This window comes from Nelusetta ayraudi, unplaced genomic scaffold, assembly GCF_046127955.1.
Source record: "Nelusetta ayraudi isolate G7.1 ecotype Tasmania unplaced genomic scaffold, CSIRO-AGI_Nayr_v1 ptg000042l, whole genome shotgun sequence".
NCBI classification, from domain to species: Eukaryota; Metazoa; Chordata; class Actinopteri; order Tetraodontiformes; family Monacanthidae; genus Nelusetta; species Nelusetta ayraudi.
Genome location: NW_027466092.1, coordinates 18,747,501 through 18,762,975, shown reverse-complemented (window position 1 = coordinate 18,762,975; position 15,475 = coordinate 18,747,501). Strand labels below are relative to the sequence as shown.

Genomic DNA, 15,475 nt, shown 5'->3' with positions numbered 1-15,475 from the left:
CAAGTGGCCAGTTCATCGCAGGGCCACACACAGGTACAATGCAGAGTTCCCAATTTGCCTGCAGACATGTTTTTGGACTGTGGGAGGAAGCTGGAGCATCCACACAGACACAGGAAGGCCCCCTACAGACTGACTGTCACAGTCTATGTTGGGGCATCATGAGCAATAGTAAAAAATACTGGCAATTACAATGTATCTATAATGTATTTCATTTCAGGATAACTTTCCAAAGTTTTGTCAGGAGAACTTCCATACAATCATCATGCAAATGTACCTTATTTAAACAACAGCTTATTCCCTTTCATCAACACCAAGAGGCGCTATTTCACCTCCTGTCCTCCCTGCTCTCTTCCATCGTCTTAAGATAAGATAAGATTTCCTTTATTAGCGCCACAGTGGGGAAATTTCCATCATTACAGCAGCAAAGGTAGATAGTGACACACAATAAAAAACACTGCAAACAAGTAAATGTAAATCAAAAATAGAATTAAATAGTAGGGAAAAAAACAGAGAAACAAAAAATATCTAAGCAATTTAAGGATAAAAATTAGATTAAATTAAATTAAATCAAATGAACATATCTTCAAATAAAGTGTATGTGCAGAGTGAGTAGTCTACATAGGGCGCTTGTTGTAGAGTCTGACAGCAGGACGAAAGGACCTCCGATAGCGTTCATTCACACACTTCGGGTGAAGCAGTCTGTCGCTGAAGGAGCTCTGCAGTGGAGTCAGAGTGTCCTGCATGGGGTGAGAGTTGCCAATCATGGATGACAGCTTAGCCATCCTCCTCCTCTCAGCTACTACCTCCACTGAGTCCAGAGTATGTCCCAGGACAGAGCTTGCCTTCCTGATCAGTCTCTCAAGTCTCTTTGTGTCCGCTGTCGAGATGCTGCTGCCCCAGCAGACCACCCCATAGAAGACGGCTGATGCCACCACGTTGTTGTAGAATGTCTCCAGGAGTTTTTTCTTTTTCTTCTTTCTCCTTTGCCATTTCTGCCTTTTACCTGACTTCTGCTACTTCCCGCTCTTTTCTTCCCAACTTCTCATTCTGCCTACTCGCCTCTTTTTCCTCTTTCTTTTCTTCCTTCTTTTCTCCTTATATTGCTTGTCCTCCTTCCGTTGCTGAGCCTCTTCCTTTTCACCCTTTTCCCCTCTAGCGCCTCATATTATTCTACCTCCCATCCCATCTCCATTAAATTTCTTCCCCCTTAATCCCTGCCTCCTCATCTCTTTTTCTTCCGCCCCTTTTTGTTATTCTTCTTTGCCCCTCTTTTATCCTAGCCCCTCTCTTCTGGACTCACCTTTCCTCTCTCCTCTTCTTTTGGCTGCTGCTTTGCTTCTTTCTTCATAGTCTTGCCGTCATGAACTCGTCTGAGTCTCTCTGTGGCCAAACAAAATAAGTTCCCTTTTGTGATTGGAATTCTACATTACACACACTACTATGTCTTTTTGACACTGAAATTCAACAAATAAAGTTAGCAACAGCTAGTTGCTGCCACAGCTCTCTGTTTCACAATCATGTACAGTGGGTTCTGTTGCTGAACAGACGGATGAGTGTACCCCACACTCTCATGACCCTGACAGGTGATGGACTTCAGGTATCTCCTTCTGGGGACCTGAAACCCCAAATCAGTCGGTGAGTTTTAAAGCCTGCAATCACAAATCCAGGCTGCTGGCTTTGTGATAGGCCGGATGCAGGCAGGCACCCACAAAAAATATGCAACATCACGTAATAAGACCGAATTGACAAGCTACAGGCCACTAAAGCATGAAACAAGCTAAAGCCTTTTTCTAAGACAGCCAAGTTGTGGACATCACTTTTTTGGGACTTCTATGGTAGTAAAAAGTTAGGAAGTCAGCGTGTTCAACATCTGCCGGTGCTGTAAGTTTATTCTAGCCCCTGAAATTCAACAGATCCTTAGAGCTTTCATCCTAGTCATTTAATAACCCCTCGCATTTACCAAAAGCCAGCATCCTTAAGAGGAGAGCTGCTGTGGCTGTTAGGCATAACACCGGTTCAGGGCTATTCAATCGACTGTGCCATCAGAGCAAGCAGAGTCGGCGTCCGGATGGAGGCAGTAAGAAGCAAGGCGAATCTCCTCACCACCAGCTCAAACAATCTCCCAATTCCTATAGGGTAAAAATCCCTTGGGTTTGGTGACATCGGACCCTTTAGACCAGACCTGGGCAAAGTACGGCCCGCGGGCCACATCTGGCCCGCTGCGTGTCTCTGTCCAGCCCGCGTGAGGCTGATCACCCACCCACCCCTCCCGCCGCCGTCACCGAAAGCTTGTCAGCACGTTAGCACGATAGCGATAGCGCGTTTCCCCAGTCCCCATCAACGAAAGCGCGATTTCACCCCCCCGGGTCCGTCGACAAAACTTCCGTGGCCCACCGAGACGATTCAGGTTTGTCATGTGGCCCTTTGCAAAAAATAATTGCCCACCCCTGCTTTAGACGGAGAGCTGGTCGAATTACTTTCCTAGATTATTCAAATTACTTTCCTTTCTTAGAGGTAGAGTGACTGTAGTGTGTTTGTAGTCCTTTGTGCACCTGTCTGGAACTGTTTATGGAGAACGCAGAGCAGCTCGGGCTGCTCGTGGCTCCTCACACTGGCTTGTTAAAGGAGATTCCTGGCCAGGGGGACACAGCTGTGGATGGATGCTTCCAGTAGCAGAACATCAGGGAGACACCACGATCCAAGGCAACACTGTTAATATTCAGGCGCTTTGATGGTGAAAACGTGAAGGTGTTCAATGAATCTACATCAGCCAATGACATCACAGCCTCCTTTAAATGAGAACCATGCGAGTTTGTCTTTTTATACGGAATTTATTTCAATTCAATAAATTTCATTTAGAACTAATCATTTTATTTTACAACAAGCCAGCAGCTTCATTTGTGTGTCAGTGTCTGTGAGTGTGTGACTATAATATTCAGATATGATGTAATCAATGTGACGTCAGTCAGTGCCCAGAAAGAAAAGATGTCCTCGAGTAAGCCCGCCCTGTGTGTGTGTGTGTGTGTGTGTGTGTGTGTGTGTGTGTGTGTGTGTGTGTATTACATCATCAGTAATTCTGATTATTTATAATAGAATAATTGTTTGATGTCACACGACCGTCCACTTTGGTCAGCCGTGTTGGATTTCCATCAGTCTTCACAGCAGGGGTTATGGATCCTGTAGTCCAGAACACAGTGGCAGTCCTGCAGCTGAGTGGGTAATGTAGTCCTTTACTAGCGCTAGGAACTGTAGTTAATCGAGTCCTTGTCCAGTCTTAAAAACAGGAGGTCATCGGTCTAAAGTTCATCAAAAGTGTCCCGCCAGTCGCTGACGGAAAAGATTCTTGGTTTTGTTGTCCAGAAGGGTGACAGGAAGTCGTCCAAGCGGGACATTGTGGACGTTGTCGTCCCCAAAGTGCAGCGGCGTTTTTGTTAATGGGGAAAGGAAGTAGGTTAGACCAAAAAATGAGGATTGTGGGTATTGTAGTCCAGTGTTTCACACTTTAAGCCCTGAATAGACTGTGTGTTTGAGCCCCATTATTTTATTTACAGTCACACAAGTCTTTATGTACACTGCACACGCATACATACATGCTCGCACAAACATACACACGCACACATACGCACACGCACGCACGCATGTACACACGTATGCGCGCACGCAGCATTTTCACATAAATAAATAGATAAATCAATAAATAAATAGGATATAATAAATACTTCAATACCAACTGAACTCTACAGTCCTCTGGATCAATATGTACCGATAATACAGGATTAATGAACCAACAGAATCAATCAATCAATCAACCAATCAACCAACCGGCCTGAACCTACCCCCCCCCTCACACCTGCACAAAGAAAACAGAATGAAAACATCTGCTCGCCGTCACCTTACACAACTCTCAGCAGAAGCAGGAGGGATTTGGGGAGAGGGTTGCTGGGGGCGGAGCCGCGGTGGGCGGCGCCCAATCAAAGTCTGTCACGGGCGGGGACCCAGATGTAAGGGCCGCTCTGCTCCTCGATGACAATCTTCACCTGGTGGTACACCTCCTCGAAGCTGTCACCGTGGACGATGGCTACACACACACACACACACACACACACACACACACAAATCAATCCGTTGCTCTGTAAAAAAAACCCGCCCACACACACACACAGAGCACACAACCAGCTTTGCTACCTGTGAAACATTCCAGGAAGTCCTGCTCCAGTTTGATGGCTCTATCCAGAGCTTTCCTCGCCTGCTCTTCCGAGAGACGCTTGTTCAGATCCCTGTACACACACACACACATACACACACACACACACATGAACACATACTCCCAATGCTCTCTGTCGCCAACCAACCCTGACCTTACTGTGACCCTTGTGTGAGATGACTGTGCGAGCCTCCCCCCCGGGGACCTCGGATGACTTACAGGATGTTCTCCAGGGAGCGTGGGCGGATGAAGATGGCAATGGGGTGGAGGTGAGCCGCCTGGAGCCTCCTCACTGCGTTTGCAGAAACATCCAGGATGCAGTGCTTCCCCTGGAGACACACACACACAACCGCACCTCAGTGTCTCTACTACCTCCGGCTGTCTCTAGCTCCACCTGGGAGGTGGCGGGACTCACCTGTTCAGCCACCTGTCGGACGCTCTGCACCGACGTCCCGTACAGATGGTTGTTGTATTGTCCCGCCTCGATGAAGCGATGCGACTGGATGTCCCGCTCCATCTGCTCCCGCGACGACACAAAGTGGTAGTCGCGGCCGTCCATCTCGTAGTCCCTCCGGGGACGAGTGGTGTCTGCGGGGGGGGGGAGGTCACAAGGTTCACTTCCTGTTCGTTTCACCTGACGTGCAACTCCGTTTGAAGGCCGGGGGGGTAGGGAGGGTCGGGCGCCACTTACGCGGGACGCACGAGCCGAACTTGTCGGGAAACTCGGACAGTAGGTCGTCATTGACGCGGTCTTTGGTTGGGCCCAGGATGATGACAGGACGGGCGTAGTCCACTACAGATGGACAGCAGACATTACTTACAACGAATTTTGGATCCTTGTGACTTTGATCATTTTAGCGGCCGTGCGGCCGACGGTCAAGCGCTAACCTTCAATCTGGGTGATCAGCTCATAGCTGTTGACGAAGGCCTCTCTACCTGTAAGGAGAAAAGACGATGTCACAAACAGCTGCTCCCTTCGTCGGCACATTCGGACACTTCCTTCACCTCACCTTTGTTCTTCAGTCGCGACCACTCCTTTCTCTCCACTCTGCAAGGACAAGCAACACAGGCGTTTTGTACGGCGAAAACATCGCTGTGGTGCCGTCGCTGCATCTGCGTGTTGCGCTCACCTGTGTTTGGACGGGATATATCCCAGCTCCTCCAGCTCTCCCTGCTGGTTGACTCGCCTGGCCTGCCACCACTCGTCATCCGCGCTTTCTATCACGTGGAGAACCTCCCCGAAGTTAAAATCCAGAGCCTGCGAGAGGACGCCGCAGTCCCACTGCTTGTCATAGTCGAACAAGGCCCTGGAAGCCAGCGGAGACGCGGTTACAGTCGGGGTGTCTGCTGGACGAGGGTGTGGTGAGCAGTCGCTTGGCTTCAAGCACTCTACCTGATGTAGAAGCTGCGGTTGGCTCTCAGACTCCCAGACGTGCTGTTCATCATCTGCTCCCTCAGGTCATGGATTTTAGCTTCAAAGCGACTGTACTCTGCACACACACACACACACACACACACACACACACACACACACACACACACACACCCATTTGCTTTGTTTTTTGTTTTTTTTCCTGTGGCCACTCGAAGAACTGCAGCCACGTGGCCCAAAAGTATTCTCCAATAGACCACAATGCTAAAAGAAACGCCTATAAAACAGCTGGCAGGACGACTGAGACCTGAAATGATAAATCTTTCTAATGTAGACGCTAATCTATCAAAAAATGTAAAGGCCAGAAAATCCCCAGAAAAGAGTTTATTCCCAGCAAGACGTCACAGCCTTAAACACGCTATGTCTCGACTTGATCTGATTGGCTAATGCGTCCTGATGCATCACGTGAGTTACAGAATGATGGGAAGTAACATGACTGCTACACTGCCGCACAATGTAGAAGCAGGAACCCGAAATCCCACATCTTTTTTTTCGGCAAATGCTCTGGGTGAGCAACTCTACTGAAATAATTTGGCCACCATATTGGATCCTAGGGGCTTGATCTTGACCCAACTGAAAATGACCGTCATGCGATTTCTTTTTTTTTTTTAATTCTGTGGTACCAGAGTCAAACCGGTGCTGTGGATTTACCTTCAGGTCTGTACTGCGCTACTATGGTAACCGACTGTCCGGCATTCTTCAAAGCTGCTGCTGCCTGTTCATGGGTGGCGTACCTAAGGTCCACACCATTTACCTACACACACACACAGACAGACAGACACACACACACGGTAGAATCAAACATGTCAGACAATCTAATGTGTAAAATCACAGACAAACTGTTCCGTTTTACACTCCGACCCAGCAGGGGGCGCTGAAACGAGGACTTACGCTGAGGATCTGATCGCCCTTGCGAAGCTCACCGCTCAGGTCAGCAGGTCCTCCGGCCAGGATGAAGGAGATGAAGATGCCCTCACCATCCTCGCCCCCCACGATATTGAAGCCGAGGCCGGTGGAGCCGCGCTGCACGCAAACCCTGCGGGGCTCGCGGGAGTAGTCGTCCTCGCCCAGCATGCCGCGGGAGATGGGCGAGTAGCGGCGCGGCGACGGCGGGGGTAGGGCTTGTGGGTAATCGCACATGTAGTCGGGCTCCATGTAAGCTGTGAACAGAGTGAGAGTGAGGCTGTTGTGTCCCATCACCCTAGGCCAGTGTTTTTCAACCACTGTGCCACGTCACACTAGTATACTGTGATAATAGCTTATATATATATATATATATATATATAAATATACATATATATATATATACATACATATGTCTATTTTCCTATTTTCCTTTTCCTTTCACACTGACTGAGTATAAATAAATGAAGACATTATATTGTCGTTATTTGGAAAAAAGTGTCATTTTAATGATATATTTGGTTGGTGGGGTGCCATAGAATTTTTTTCAATGTAAAAAATGTGCCGTGGCTCAACAAAGGTTGAAAAACGCTGCCCTCGTGATGTCTAACTACAAACTTCCTGCGGTTCGGGGTGGACGCTGCCAGGCTCACGTACAACTGGTCAGATCGGGGGGGCTGTACCGATCGGCCGGGTGGATGTACTGTGAAGTGGGCGTGGCCACCTTGAGGTAGACGACCTCCCCCGTGTTCTTCAGGGCGGACACGGCGTCCTCGTGGAGGATGTCCTCCAGGGACATGTGGTTCACCTGCCGATGGGGGTCAAAGGTCAGTCTCACAGGCGGGTTGATCCGTGGCATCAGACGGGTGAAGGGTGTGCATCTACGACTTACGGCCAGTATTTTGTCCCCAATCTGTAGCCGTCCATCGCGGTGGGCGGCGCCCCCCTCGATGATCTTGGTCACATAGATGCTGTTGTCGCCGGGAACGTGCTGGTTTCCCACACCGCCGGCGATACTGAAGCCCAGGCCTGCACACAGTCGTCACTCAAGTCACCGCTCGCTCAGATGTCATCTGGAACTTTTTCATGAGTTCTTTACAGGTCCAGTGTGTCCTCTTTGGCTTGATTTACGATTTTTTATATTGGTTAAAGCTCATAAATACATTAATAAAAGTGTATGATTGCAGAACAATAAAAGTCTTTTGGTTTTCCTACCCTTAGCATGGCCGTTATATGTACAGTATATAAGAATGTACGTAGGGCAAGGGCCTTGTTTCCAGTTAGCTGCCATCTTTCACCACCATATATATTTCTAAGGAAGCCCGGTGTGACAATCCAGCCCACTTGACAGTGCGTTTTGTAATTAGGGTGACTGTTCATGTCTTCAAATAAACCGGCCATGGACAAACTACGGCCCAGGGGCCATATGCGGCCCGTTAAGCTTTTTAATCCGGCCCGCTGAACCTGAAGAATTGATATTGATAGTAAGTAAGCAGTAACATGGCTGTATTTCATGTTTTCAATAAAGAGCTAAATACCGTGGGGCTTCAAAGACACAATATTTTGTTACAATAATGTCTATTGAAAATGAACAACATTTTTGTTCAGACATCAAAGCTCGTTTTCTACATATTCCATGATACATTTTTTTCTCCTATGAGGTGGGTCTCCAAAACACCCCATCCACCTGCTCCTGCTCCGGCCCCTCTGTCAAATTTGTGACCCACCAGTCAAAAAGTTTAGTTCACTGGCAAGCTCAGGAGAGGAAGTTAAGTTGAAGAACCCAGCAAACTAACATGGAGCCACTTGATTGACTTCAAAACCTCAAAATATTACACACTTAATCTTTAAAGAGCAAAAAGGGTTACATGGAAACAACAGGGAACTTTTTTTAATGGGAGGTTAAAGCGGAGAAATCACATTGTGGACAGTACTGAATAATAAGAAAACTCTTCCAAGTTCTACAAAGCCTGATGATAAACCGTACGTTGCCATAGTGACTGTAACCGACATGCTGAAAACAACCACTAGCTGCGCTTAGAGCAACCGCTTCGAGGAGAGGCGTCTCACCTTTGGGTCCCTTCATCAGTTTGATTTGAGTGATTCGTTCGCTGGGCGGACGTCGCCGTAGGACGTATAGCCTGACCACAGGCCCCGCCTCCTTCAAAGCCTCCACAGCGATGGAGTGAGTGACCTCGCGCACGTCCACATCGTTCACAAAGACAATGCTGTCGTTCACCCTGCATGCGCACACACACACACACACACACACACACACTGGTGTTGGTTGGTTGTCAGACTCGGCTCACAGGTGCCCCCCCTGGGCTTCATTCAGGTGACGTACCTGAGGCGCCCGTCCTGGGCTGCCGCACCGCCTGGGATGATCTTTGTGATGAAGATGGATGGGTCATCTCCAATGTGAGGGTTATCAGTTCCTCCTGCTATGCTGAATCCCAGACCAGAGTTCCCCTGACACACACACACACACACACACACACACACACACACAACGGGTCATTTTAAAACTGACACTGGAACTGTTACTGCTCAGTTTGGCTGTCAGGAACAATGTTTTGTTTTTTTGCACAGCAGGGGTTGAAAACGCTCCTGGATTTTAGCGTTTTTTACAACTGCCTGGTGTCGGGAGTCGTTCTTTCATGATCACATTAGCATTCAAAGTGGCCGCGTGCGGCTGTCCACATGGATCAGGGTGTGATCAGATCTTTCTTGGTGACGCAGCACATCCAAAAGGTTCTGCTTCCTGAAATAACTGGCGAGGAGCTAAAAATAAAGGGCTGATGTCGCCGGGTAGATTTTATTTCGGGACCACTCAAACACAGTATGTGTGTGTGTGTTTGTGTGTGTGTGTTTTTGTGTGTGTCTTAACATGTAGCAACTTTACACAAAAAAGGCTGTGTGTGTCTCTGTGTGTCTTAATATGCAGCAACTCTGCACAAAAAAGACTGTGTGTGTGTGTGTGCGTGTGTGTGTGTGTGTGTTAATATGCAGCAACTTTACACAAAATAATCTGTGTGCGTGTGTCTCACCCTCTCCAGTGTGATCTCTTCGTACTCCAGCTCTCCTTCTGAACCGTTCATCTGCAAAAAGAAACCAACACATGTTACATCACATGATCCGGTCTCCATAGCGACTCCATGGCAACAGCTGCTCAGCCCTCAGGAGGCCGGTTACCACAGCAACTGTGACTGTAGCCACAGTACAGAACAACATTCTGTGGTATTAATTATGGCCACAACATCACTTCCTGTTTGTCGCTCCTGCAGGTCCAGGTTCTACGGACGTAGGGCCTGGAATGATTTTAACTGGTTGCTGCAGCATTCAGGCGTAACTGATACTAGCTGAGTTGTGAGCGCACACCTTACAACCTAGAAGACCGATCGCAGTGGCCACAGTTGATCTTGGATGGTGCCAAAGAGCCGGCGGCGGCGGTGGGTGTGGGCAGGTGTTCCTGGCACTCGCCTAAGCACCAGCTGACAACAGTCGGAGTGCTACAGTCGCTCCGCAAACAATGTTTTTTTTGTCAGTGTGTTTTCTGGAGCGGCGGGCGTCAGCGTGAGAGGAACAGCTGTGGGCCTGGCGGAACGCTTCAGGAGGAGGTGAGACAGCGTCGCAGCTGTCAGCGCTACAACGCACACACACGGCTCACTTAGCGCTTTTTGTCTCTGAAGAGTGTTGGACAAGGGAGCTTTAGCATAGTTACATAACAGAGGGAGAGGGGGCGAGAGAGATAGACTGACAGCTGGAGAGAGGGAGAGAGAGAGAGACTGCGTTACCGTTCTCTGTGAATTAATTAAAGCACTCCTCATCTCCCAGGACACCTTTCCCTCTCTCTCTCCCTCTCTCCCTTTCTCTCTCTCTCTCAGTGTAGTGCCCTCCAAACACACACACACACACACACACACACACACACACACACACACACACACACACACACACACACACACGCACGCACACACACACACGCACACACAAACCAGATGTTACTCTACTTGTGCAAACTGCTGGATGCTGAGAGAACAAGGTTTTCCAGTTTGTAGCCAATAGCCATGCTAATGACCCCAGAGTCACTGATGTTATTATTAGCAAACGCAAGCTACGCTAAAGCTCCACTGGGCTCAACAGACTCTATGACGGTTACAGCTGAAGTCATAGTGTGAATTGCTATTGACGCTCACAGTACTGACTCTGATTGTTCTAGTTCTCTTCAAAGCTAAAATATTACTATCACGGGGGTTAAAAACAGTTTAAGGGATTATGACAATTTAGGCAAGTAGCCCAGAAGCTAACAACTAATAGAAGATTAATAACCCACCGCTGTGAAGGTTTAAAGTTTTGCATCAGACTAAAGGTTGACCAACTCGCTCCATTTGGAGCTGATAGATTACAATGAGCTCTTCTGTTTAAGTCAAAATTTGAGTTAACATTATGTTTATGCCTTCGCCCTAAGACAGCTGGGATAGGCTCCTGCAGACCCCCGTGACCCTGAATAGTAATAAGCAGGTATAGAAGATGAATGAATGAATGAATGAAAATGAATGATTATGTTTATTTTATTTTTTTTTGTTTTGTTTTTTTGCTTAGATATAAAAGCTAATTGAGACTACTGAAGATGTAAACCTCATGTTATGTGTATTCCTGCGAAAGCAGAATAAACTATTTTCTTCACTTAATATACAGCTAAAAAAAAAGGGTTTGGTCATCAGAACTACCACAACACTTTCAGTGAAAAGCCACTAGAATGATCTCAGAATTTCTTGTTGGCCATGCATTGGTGACTGGTAGCACAGTCAGTGACTCAGACTAAACCTCAACATTGACGCTCCTCTCAAGACACATCATAACCATACAGATACAGATGGTCAAAAAAGAGGAAAAAAAATGAAAGAAAGCAAGAGACAACGCTCAGGTCGCTAACTAGAATTAGCTACACCCACAAGGGTAGAGGTCAACAGCAATGACAACAAAGCCAATTAATGAAAAAAAAAAACGATAAATCTGGAAATCTCAGATCGGTCACAATTAATCAAACCAATCAGACATGGAAACGCTAGATGACCCGCTCATATCATGATTGGACCCAACAGTGCCCCCTCCCCCCATCCAATCGCGGCCAACTACGCGCTAAAAGAAGCTGTGTCGGCTGTTAGCGCCCAGCGGTTCCTACCATCATCCTCTGCCTGTGTCTCTTTGCCTTCCTCACGTTGTTGATGAATCTGCGTCCCATCTTCTTGGCGTACCACACGGACACAAACATCACTTCCTGTCTCCCTCTCTCTCACTCTCTCTCTCGTCGGGCCGTTACATAAAGGCTGATGGAGTGACGGATGAATAATTAACGGGCAAACGGAGGCAGAGGAGAGCAGGAGGAGAGCAGGAGGAGAGCGACTCGTTAGGATCGCGGGGGCCGGTTCCCTGCCCTAGACATGACCGACCGGCGGCTCATCCCTCCGTCAGCCCCGGTGCAGCGCGGGGCGGAGAGGTGGATGAAGGATGAAGGCCTCAGAGGAGACGAAGACAGAGGGATGAAGGCGAGACGACGAGGCGAAGAAGAAAACCTCCCCGAAAGAGAAGAAAAGAGAGAGAGAGGCTGTTCCCCGCTCACTTGCCCTCTGTCATCTCTCCTTCCTCCTCCGCTCTTTTGCTCTCTCTCTCTCTCTCTCTCTCTCTCTCTCTCTCTCTCTCTCTCTCACTTCTCTGCCTCACTGCACATCACCTTCTCTCTCTCTCTCTCCCTCTCTCTCTCTATGCCTCTACCTCTCTCTATCCCTTTCTGAAGGAATCCCCTCCCCTTTGTGATGTCACATGGCCGTTGGGTGGGTGAGACAGAGAGAAAAGAGAGAGAGAGAGAGAGAGAGAGAGAGAGAGGGAGGAAGAACACAGACACATACTTATTCAGGCTAATGTTGTTGCCATGGTAACAGCCCCCATCGCTCGTCCCCCCTCCCTTCATTCTCCATGTTGTTGCCAAGGCAACGACTGTAGAAAAAAAGGCAGAAAAGACAGGAGTGTGTGTGTATGTGTATGTGTGTGTGCGTGCGCACGTGTACGTGCGTGTACGTGTGTGTGTGTGTGTGTGTGTGTGTGTGTGTGTGTGTGTGTGAGTGAGTGAGTGTGGTCGTGTTCCAAGACCTCTTTAAGAACCCAGAACCTTTGGCCATCATTTCAGGTCTTTTCAAGCCCCTCCAAAACACAAGCCCGGTAATTTCATTGACCTTCAAGGACTGCGGGAACCTCTCTGAGGGTCTCCCGGGCCGCCTCAGCCACAGGACCAACTTCCCAAAAACTGGAGCTTCTGCAGACCTTCTTCGATGGCTGACATCTCCAAGGATGTTTCAAGCAATGTCAAAGAATTTTGAGGAAGCTTCACCTATGAACAACACGAGAACCTCAAGAGTTTCCAACATGAGCCTGAAGGCTGAAGGTACCTTCCTGAAGAACTCTGGGAGGCTGGAATGCTCCTCACAGACATACCAAACCTCTCTTGCTTACACCATCCCCTTCTCAAAGTGCCACTCAAGGAATCCTCAAGAGCATGTGCCAGGCAGCAAGATATCCGATTCACAGTTTCACAGATAGCCAATGTCTCACAACACTAGTATGCCTCCAGTGACCTCACGGCCTGGTACAAGCTAGCTAGACTGTTTCCCAATTAAAAAGCAAAAGTCAGTATTGTAGACAAAACTTTGCTTTGCATGCCACTGGATAGTCACTCAACCAATCAGAAGACTGAACGCTCTTGCTGATTGGTTGGCCGCACGTGAAAATACATGGCCGCAGTGTGTACTTCCCTACATCAAAGTGTTGTGTAATGGTGCATTTGGGCATACGGTGATTGCTGCGGGGTGTGTATATCCGTCCAGGTGGGCGTGGCTCAACTCTGTGCTGCGTCCGTGGGTCATGTGACTGGGGCTGGAGTCGACAGGCGGAGTCTCATCGTCCTGGTAACGATATTTCTGCAGAGACACGCAGGACATCAGGCATTAGCGTTGGGCGCCTTGGGACACGGTGAAACTTTGGTGACGGCAACTATCGGATTGAGACACCATTGAGACGTAGATCGATAGAAAACACTTGAATATTTGGACTGATAATGTCACATGAGACATCTGCAGACCAGGTTCAGGTCCAAATGGCACATACCAGAGCTGACCATTCCCAGGACAGATCTGTACGAGGGGATCACTGTGATCAAAATGCGCCGACGGCTATTCATAATTGCGCAGTCGAACCTCCATGCTGAGAAACACAACTGTGGTATTAGCAACGCTAGCATCCACTGTGACGAACCTAACAAAACGAGGATAACAATGTAACACTAATATGAAACCATGCTAACAAAGTGGGGGCGAGTGCCTCAGAAGAATAAGAAACACAGTTTGTTTCAACAAACATGTTTTCAGTGCAACGTCTCGGGATGTTCCAGCTCACATACCTCTGTGCTGAACACGCCAAATTCTGAATGTACAAGTATGTGTTCACACTGAATGTGAAAATACAATAGTGGAAGCGGTGTATTGTTCCTAGTGAATTTTCCCCCCTAGTGAATGTGCTCCTGGCTACACAACATATTGTTTGCTGTGTTTGGTTAATGTGTGTTATGTTTTGTATAAAATACTGTCTTGCATTAATGTACATTATTAAGCTGGCGCAGAAGAAGAAGAAGAAGAAGAAGAGGAAGAAGAGGAAGAAGTTGTCCAAGAAGAAGCAGTTGAAAACTGTCACTTCCTGTTTGAACAAGGTGGAAGTGTGCGATTTGGAACGACACTAACCTGGGAGCTAAGTGGAATGCAGTCAGTTGTACTAGCAGGAGTCTGTGACTTTGGACAAAGTGACAGATGCATTGAACTTTCAGTGAGTTTGGCTGAATTTAATTGGTTGGCACTACTTCTGTGGTCCATCTAAGTGCTCTCAATATGATTGCGGTTTTAGTGCTGTGGTGGTGGTTGTAGTGAGACTCCACTCACTGCTGGATTCACAACTACCTCAACAACTGCTCGTGTTCAGACAGTTTACTTCTAGTCTGAGCAGGAGCTGAGAGAAAGAGCCAGTGTTAAACACAACAGAGGTTGGTGTGTGCAGGTGCATGACTGTGTGAGCTGTAGTGATGTAGTCGTATGTATTCTGTACGTATGTAACATTTTCAACGCTGTTTCTAACTTCTATCCATCTATTCAGCTGAAATTAAGAGAATTTTCTTTATGTGTTCCAGAGTGAAGCAGAAATATCAGTATGATGTAGAGCAGTGTCTAAGAACCACTGTGCCACTGCACACGAGTGTACCATAAGATAATATCAAGAAAAACTGTTCAATTTCACCTAATTGGTCTAAAAAAATTAACATTCCGTGATGGAGCGACTGCGGCTGTCTATTTTCCTCAATTCCTCCCAGGATATCAGCTTTGGGTGCCCAGGTTTCACACTGAGTAACTATAGATAAACAAAGAGACGATGCTGTCATTTTGAGGCTAAAAGTATAATTCATAATATTTTTGGTGCCATGGGATTTTTTTCAATGTAAAAACTGTGCCATGGCTGAAAAAAGGTTGAAACAACGCTGATGTAGAGGAACATGTGCAGACAATGGCCAACGCTGGGACAGACACAACGTCAAGCTGTCCTGCTCCCAGTGAAACTTGAGAGATTAACAGGAGTTACACAGTGAGCTGAGACAGTGGAGACTAAGTTATTTGTTGCTAGACTTGGTGGGAACACTGAATGTTGTGCCCAGCTGTTGCTGCTGATGCCATTGGAGATGTCTGAATTCCGATGTCATCACATCCCGTGTGGCTCGGGAAATATTGGCCTTTCAAATAACAAAAAGCGCAGACACTGAGTGTTGCTACGCCACCTCTGTGGACGCACTGACTATAGAATGGAGCTGGACACCTGTGCTGACAGATGATTGGTCCAGGTAT

At 47.7% G+C, this 15,475-nt stretch overlaps 1 protein-coding gene across 3 annotated transcripts in view; it reads right to left on the bottom strand.

Annotated features, from left to right (window-relative positions):
- Positions 1–2,815: 2,815 nt before the first annotated feature.
- Positions 2,816–15,475, bottom strand: part of dlg4b (discs, large homolog 4b (Drosophila)) — a 14,329-nt gene continuing 1,669 nt past the window's right edge. For 2 of the 3 annotated variants that reach the window (XM_076035217.1, XM_076035220.1), the window contains 17 exons: positions 13,388–13,513; positions 9,587–9,637; positions 8,884–9,008; positions 8,610–8,779; positions 7,432–7,568; positions 7,197–7,347; positions 6,528–6,796; positions 6,288–6,390; positions 5,598–5,694; positions 5,335–5,511; positions 5,215–5,252; positions 5,093–5,140; positions 4,896–4,997; positions 4,620–4,792; positions 4,424–4,533; positions 4,186–4,277; positions 2,816–4,078 (listed from right to left, as the gene is read on the bottom strand). In XM_076035217.1, coding sequence (XP_075891332.1) covers positions 3,972–4,078; positions 4,186–4,277; positions 4,424–4,533; positions 4,620–4,792; positions 4,896–4,997; positions 5,093–5,140; positions 5,215–5,252; positions 5,335–5,511; positions 5,598–5,694; positions 6,288–6,390; positions 6,528–6,796; positions 7,197–7,347; positions 7,432–7,568; positions 8,610–8,779; positions 8,884–9,008; positions 9,587–9,637; positions 13,388–13,513 — 2,076 coding nt within the window. In that variant the 3' untranslated portion in view covers positions 2,816–3,971. Of the gene's footprint in view, positions 4,079–4,185; positions 4,278–4,423; positions 4,534–4,619; positions 4,793–4,895; positions 4,998–5,092; positions 5,141–5,214; positions 5,253–5,334; positions 5,512–5,597; positions 5,695–6,287; positions 6,391–6,527; positions 6,797–7,196; positions 7,348–7,431; positions 7,569–8,609; positions 8,780–8,883; positions 9,009–9,586; positions 9,638–11,724; positions 12,254–13,387; positions 13,514–15,475 lie in introns of those variants that run through there. The other variant, XM_076035218.1, reaches the window with a different exon arrangement.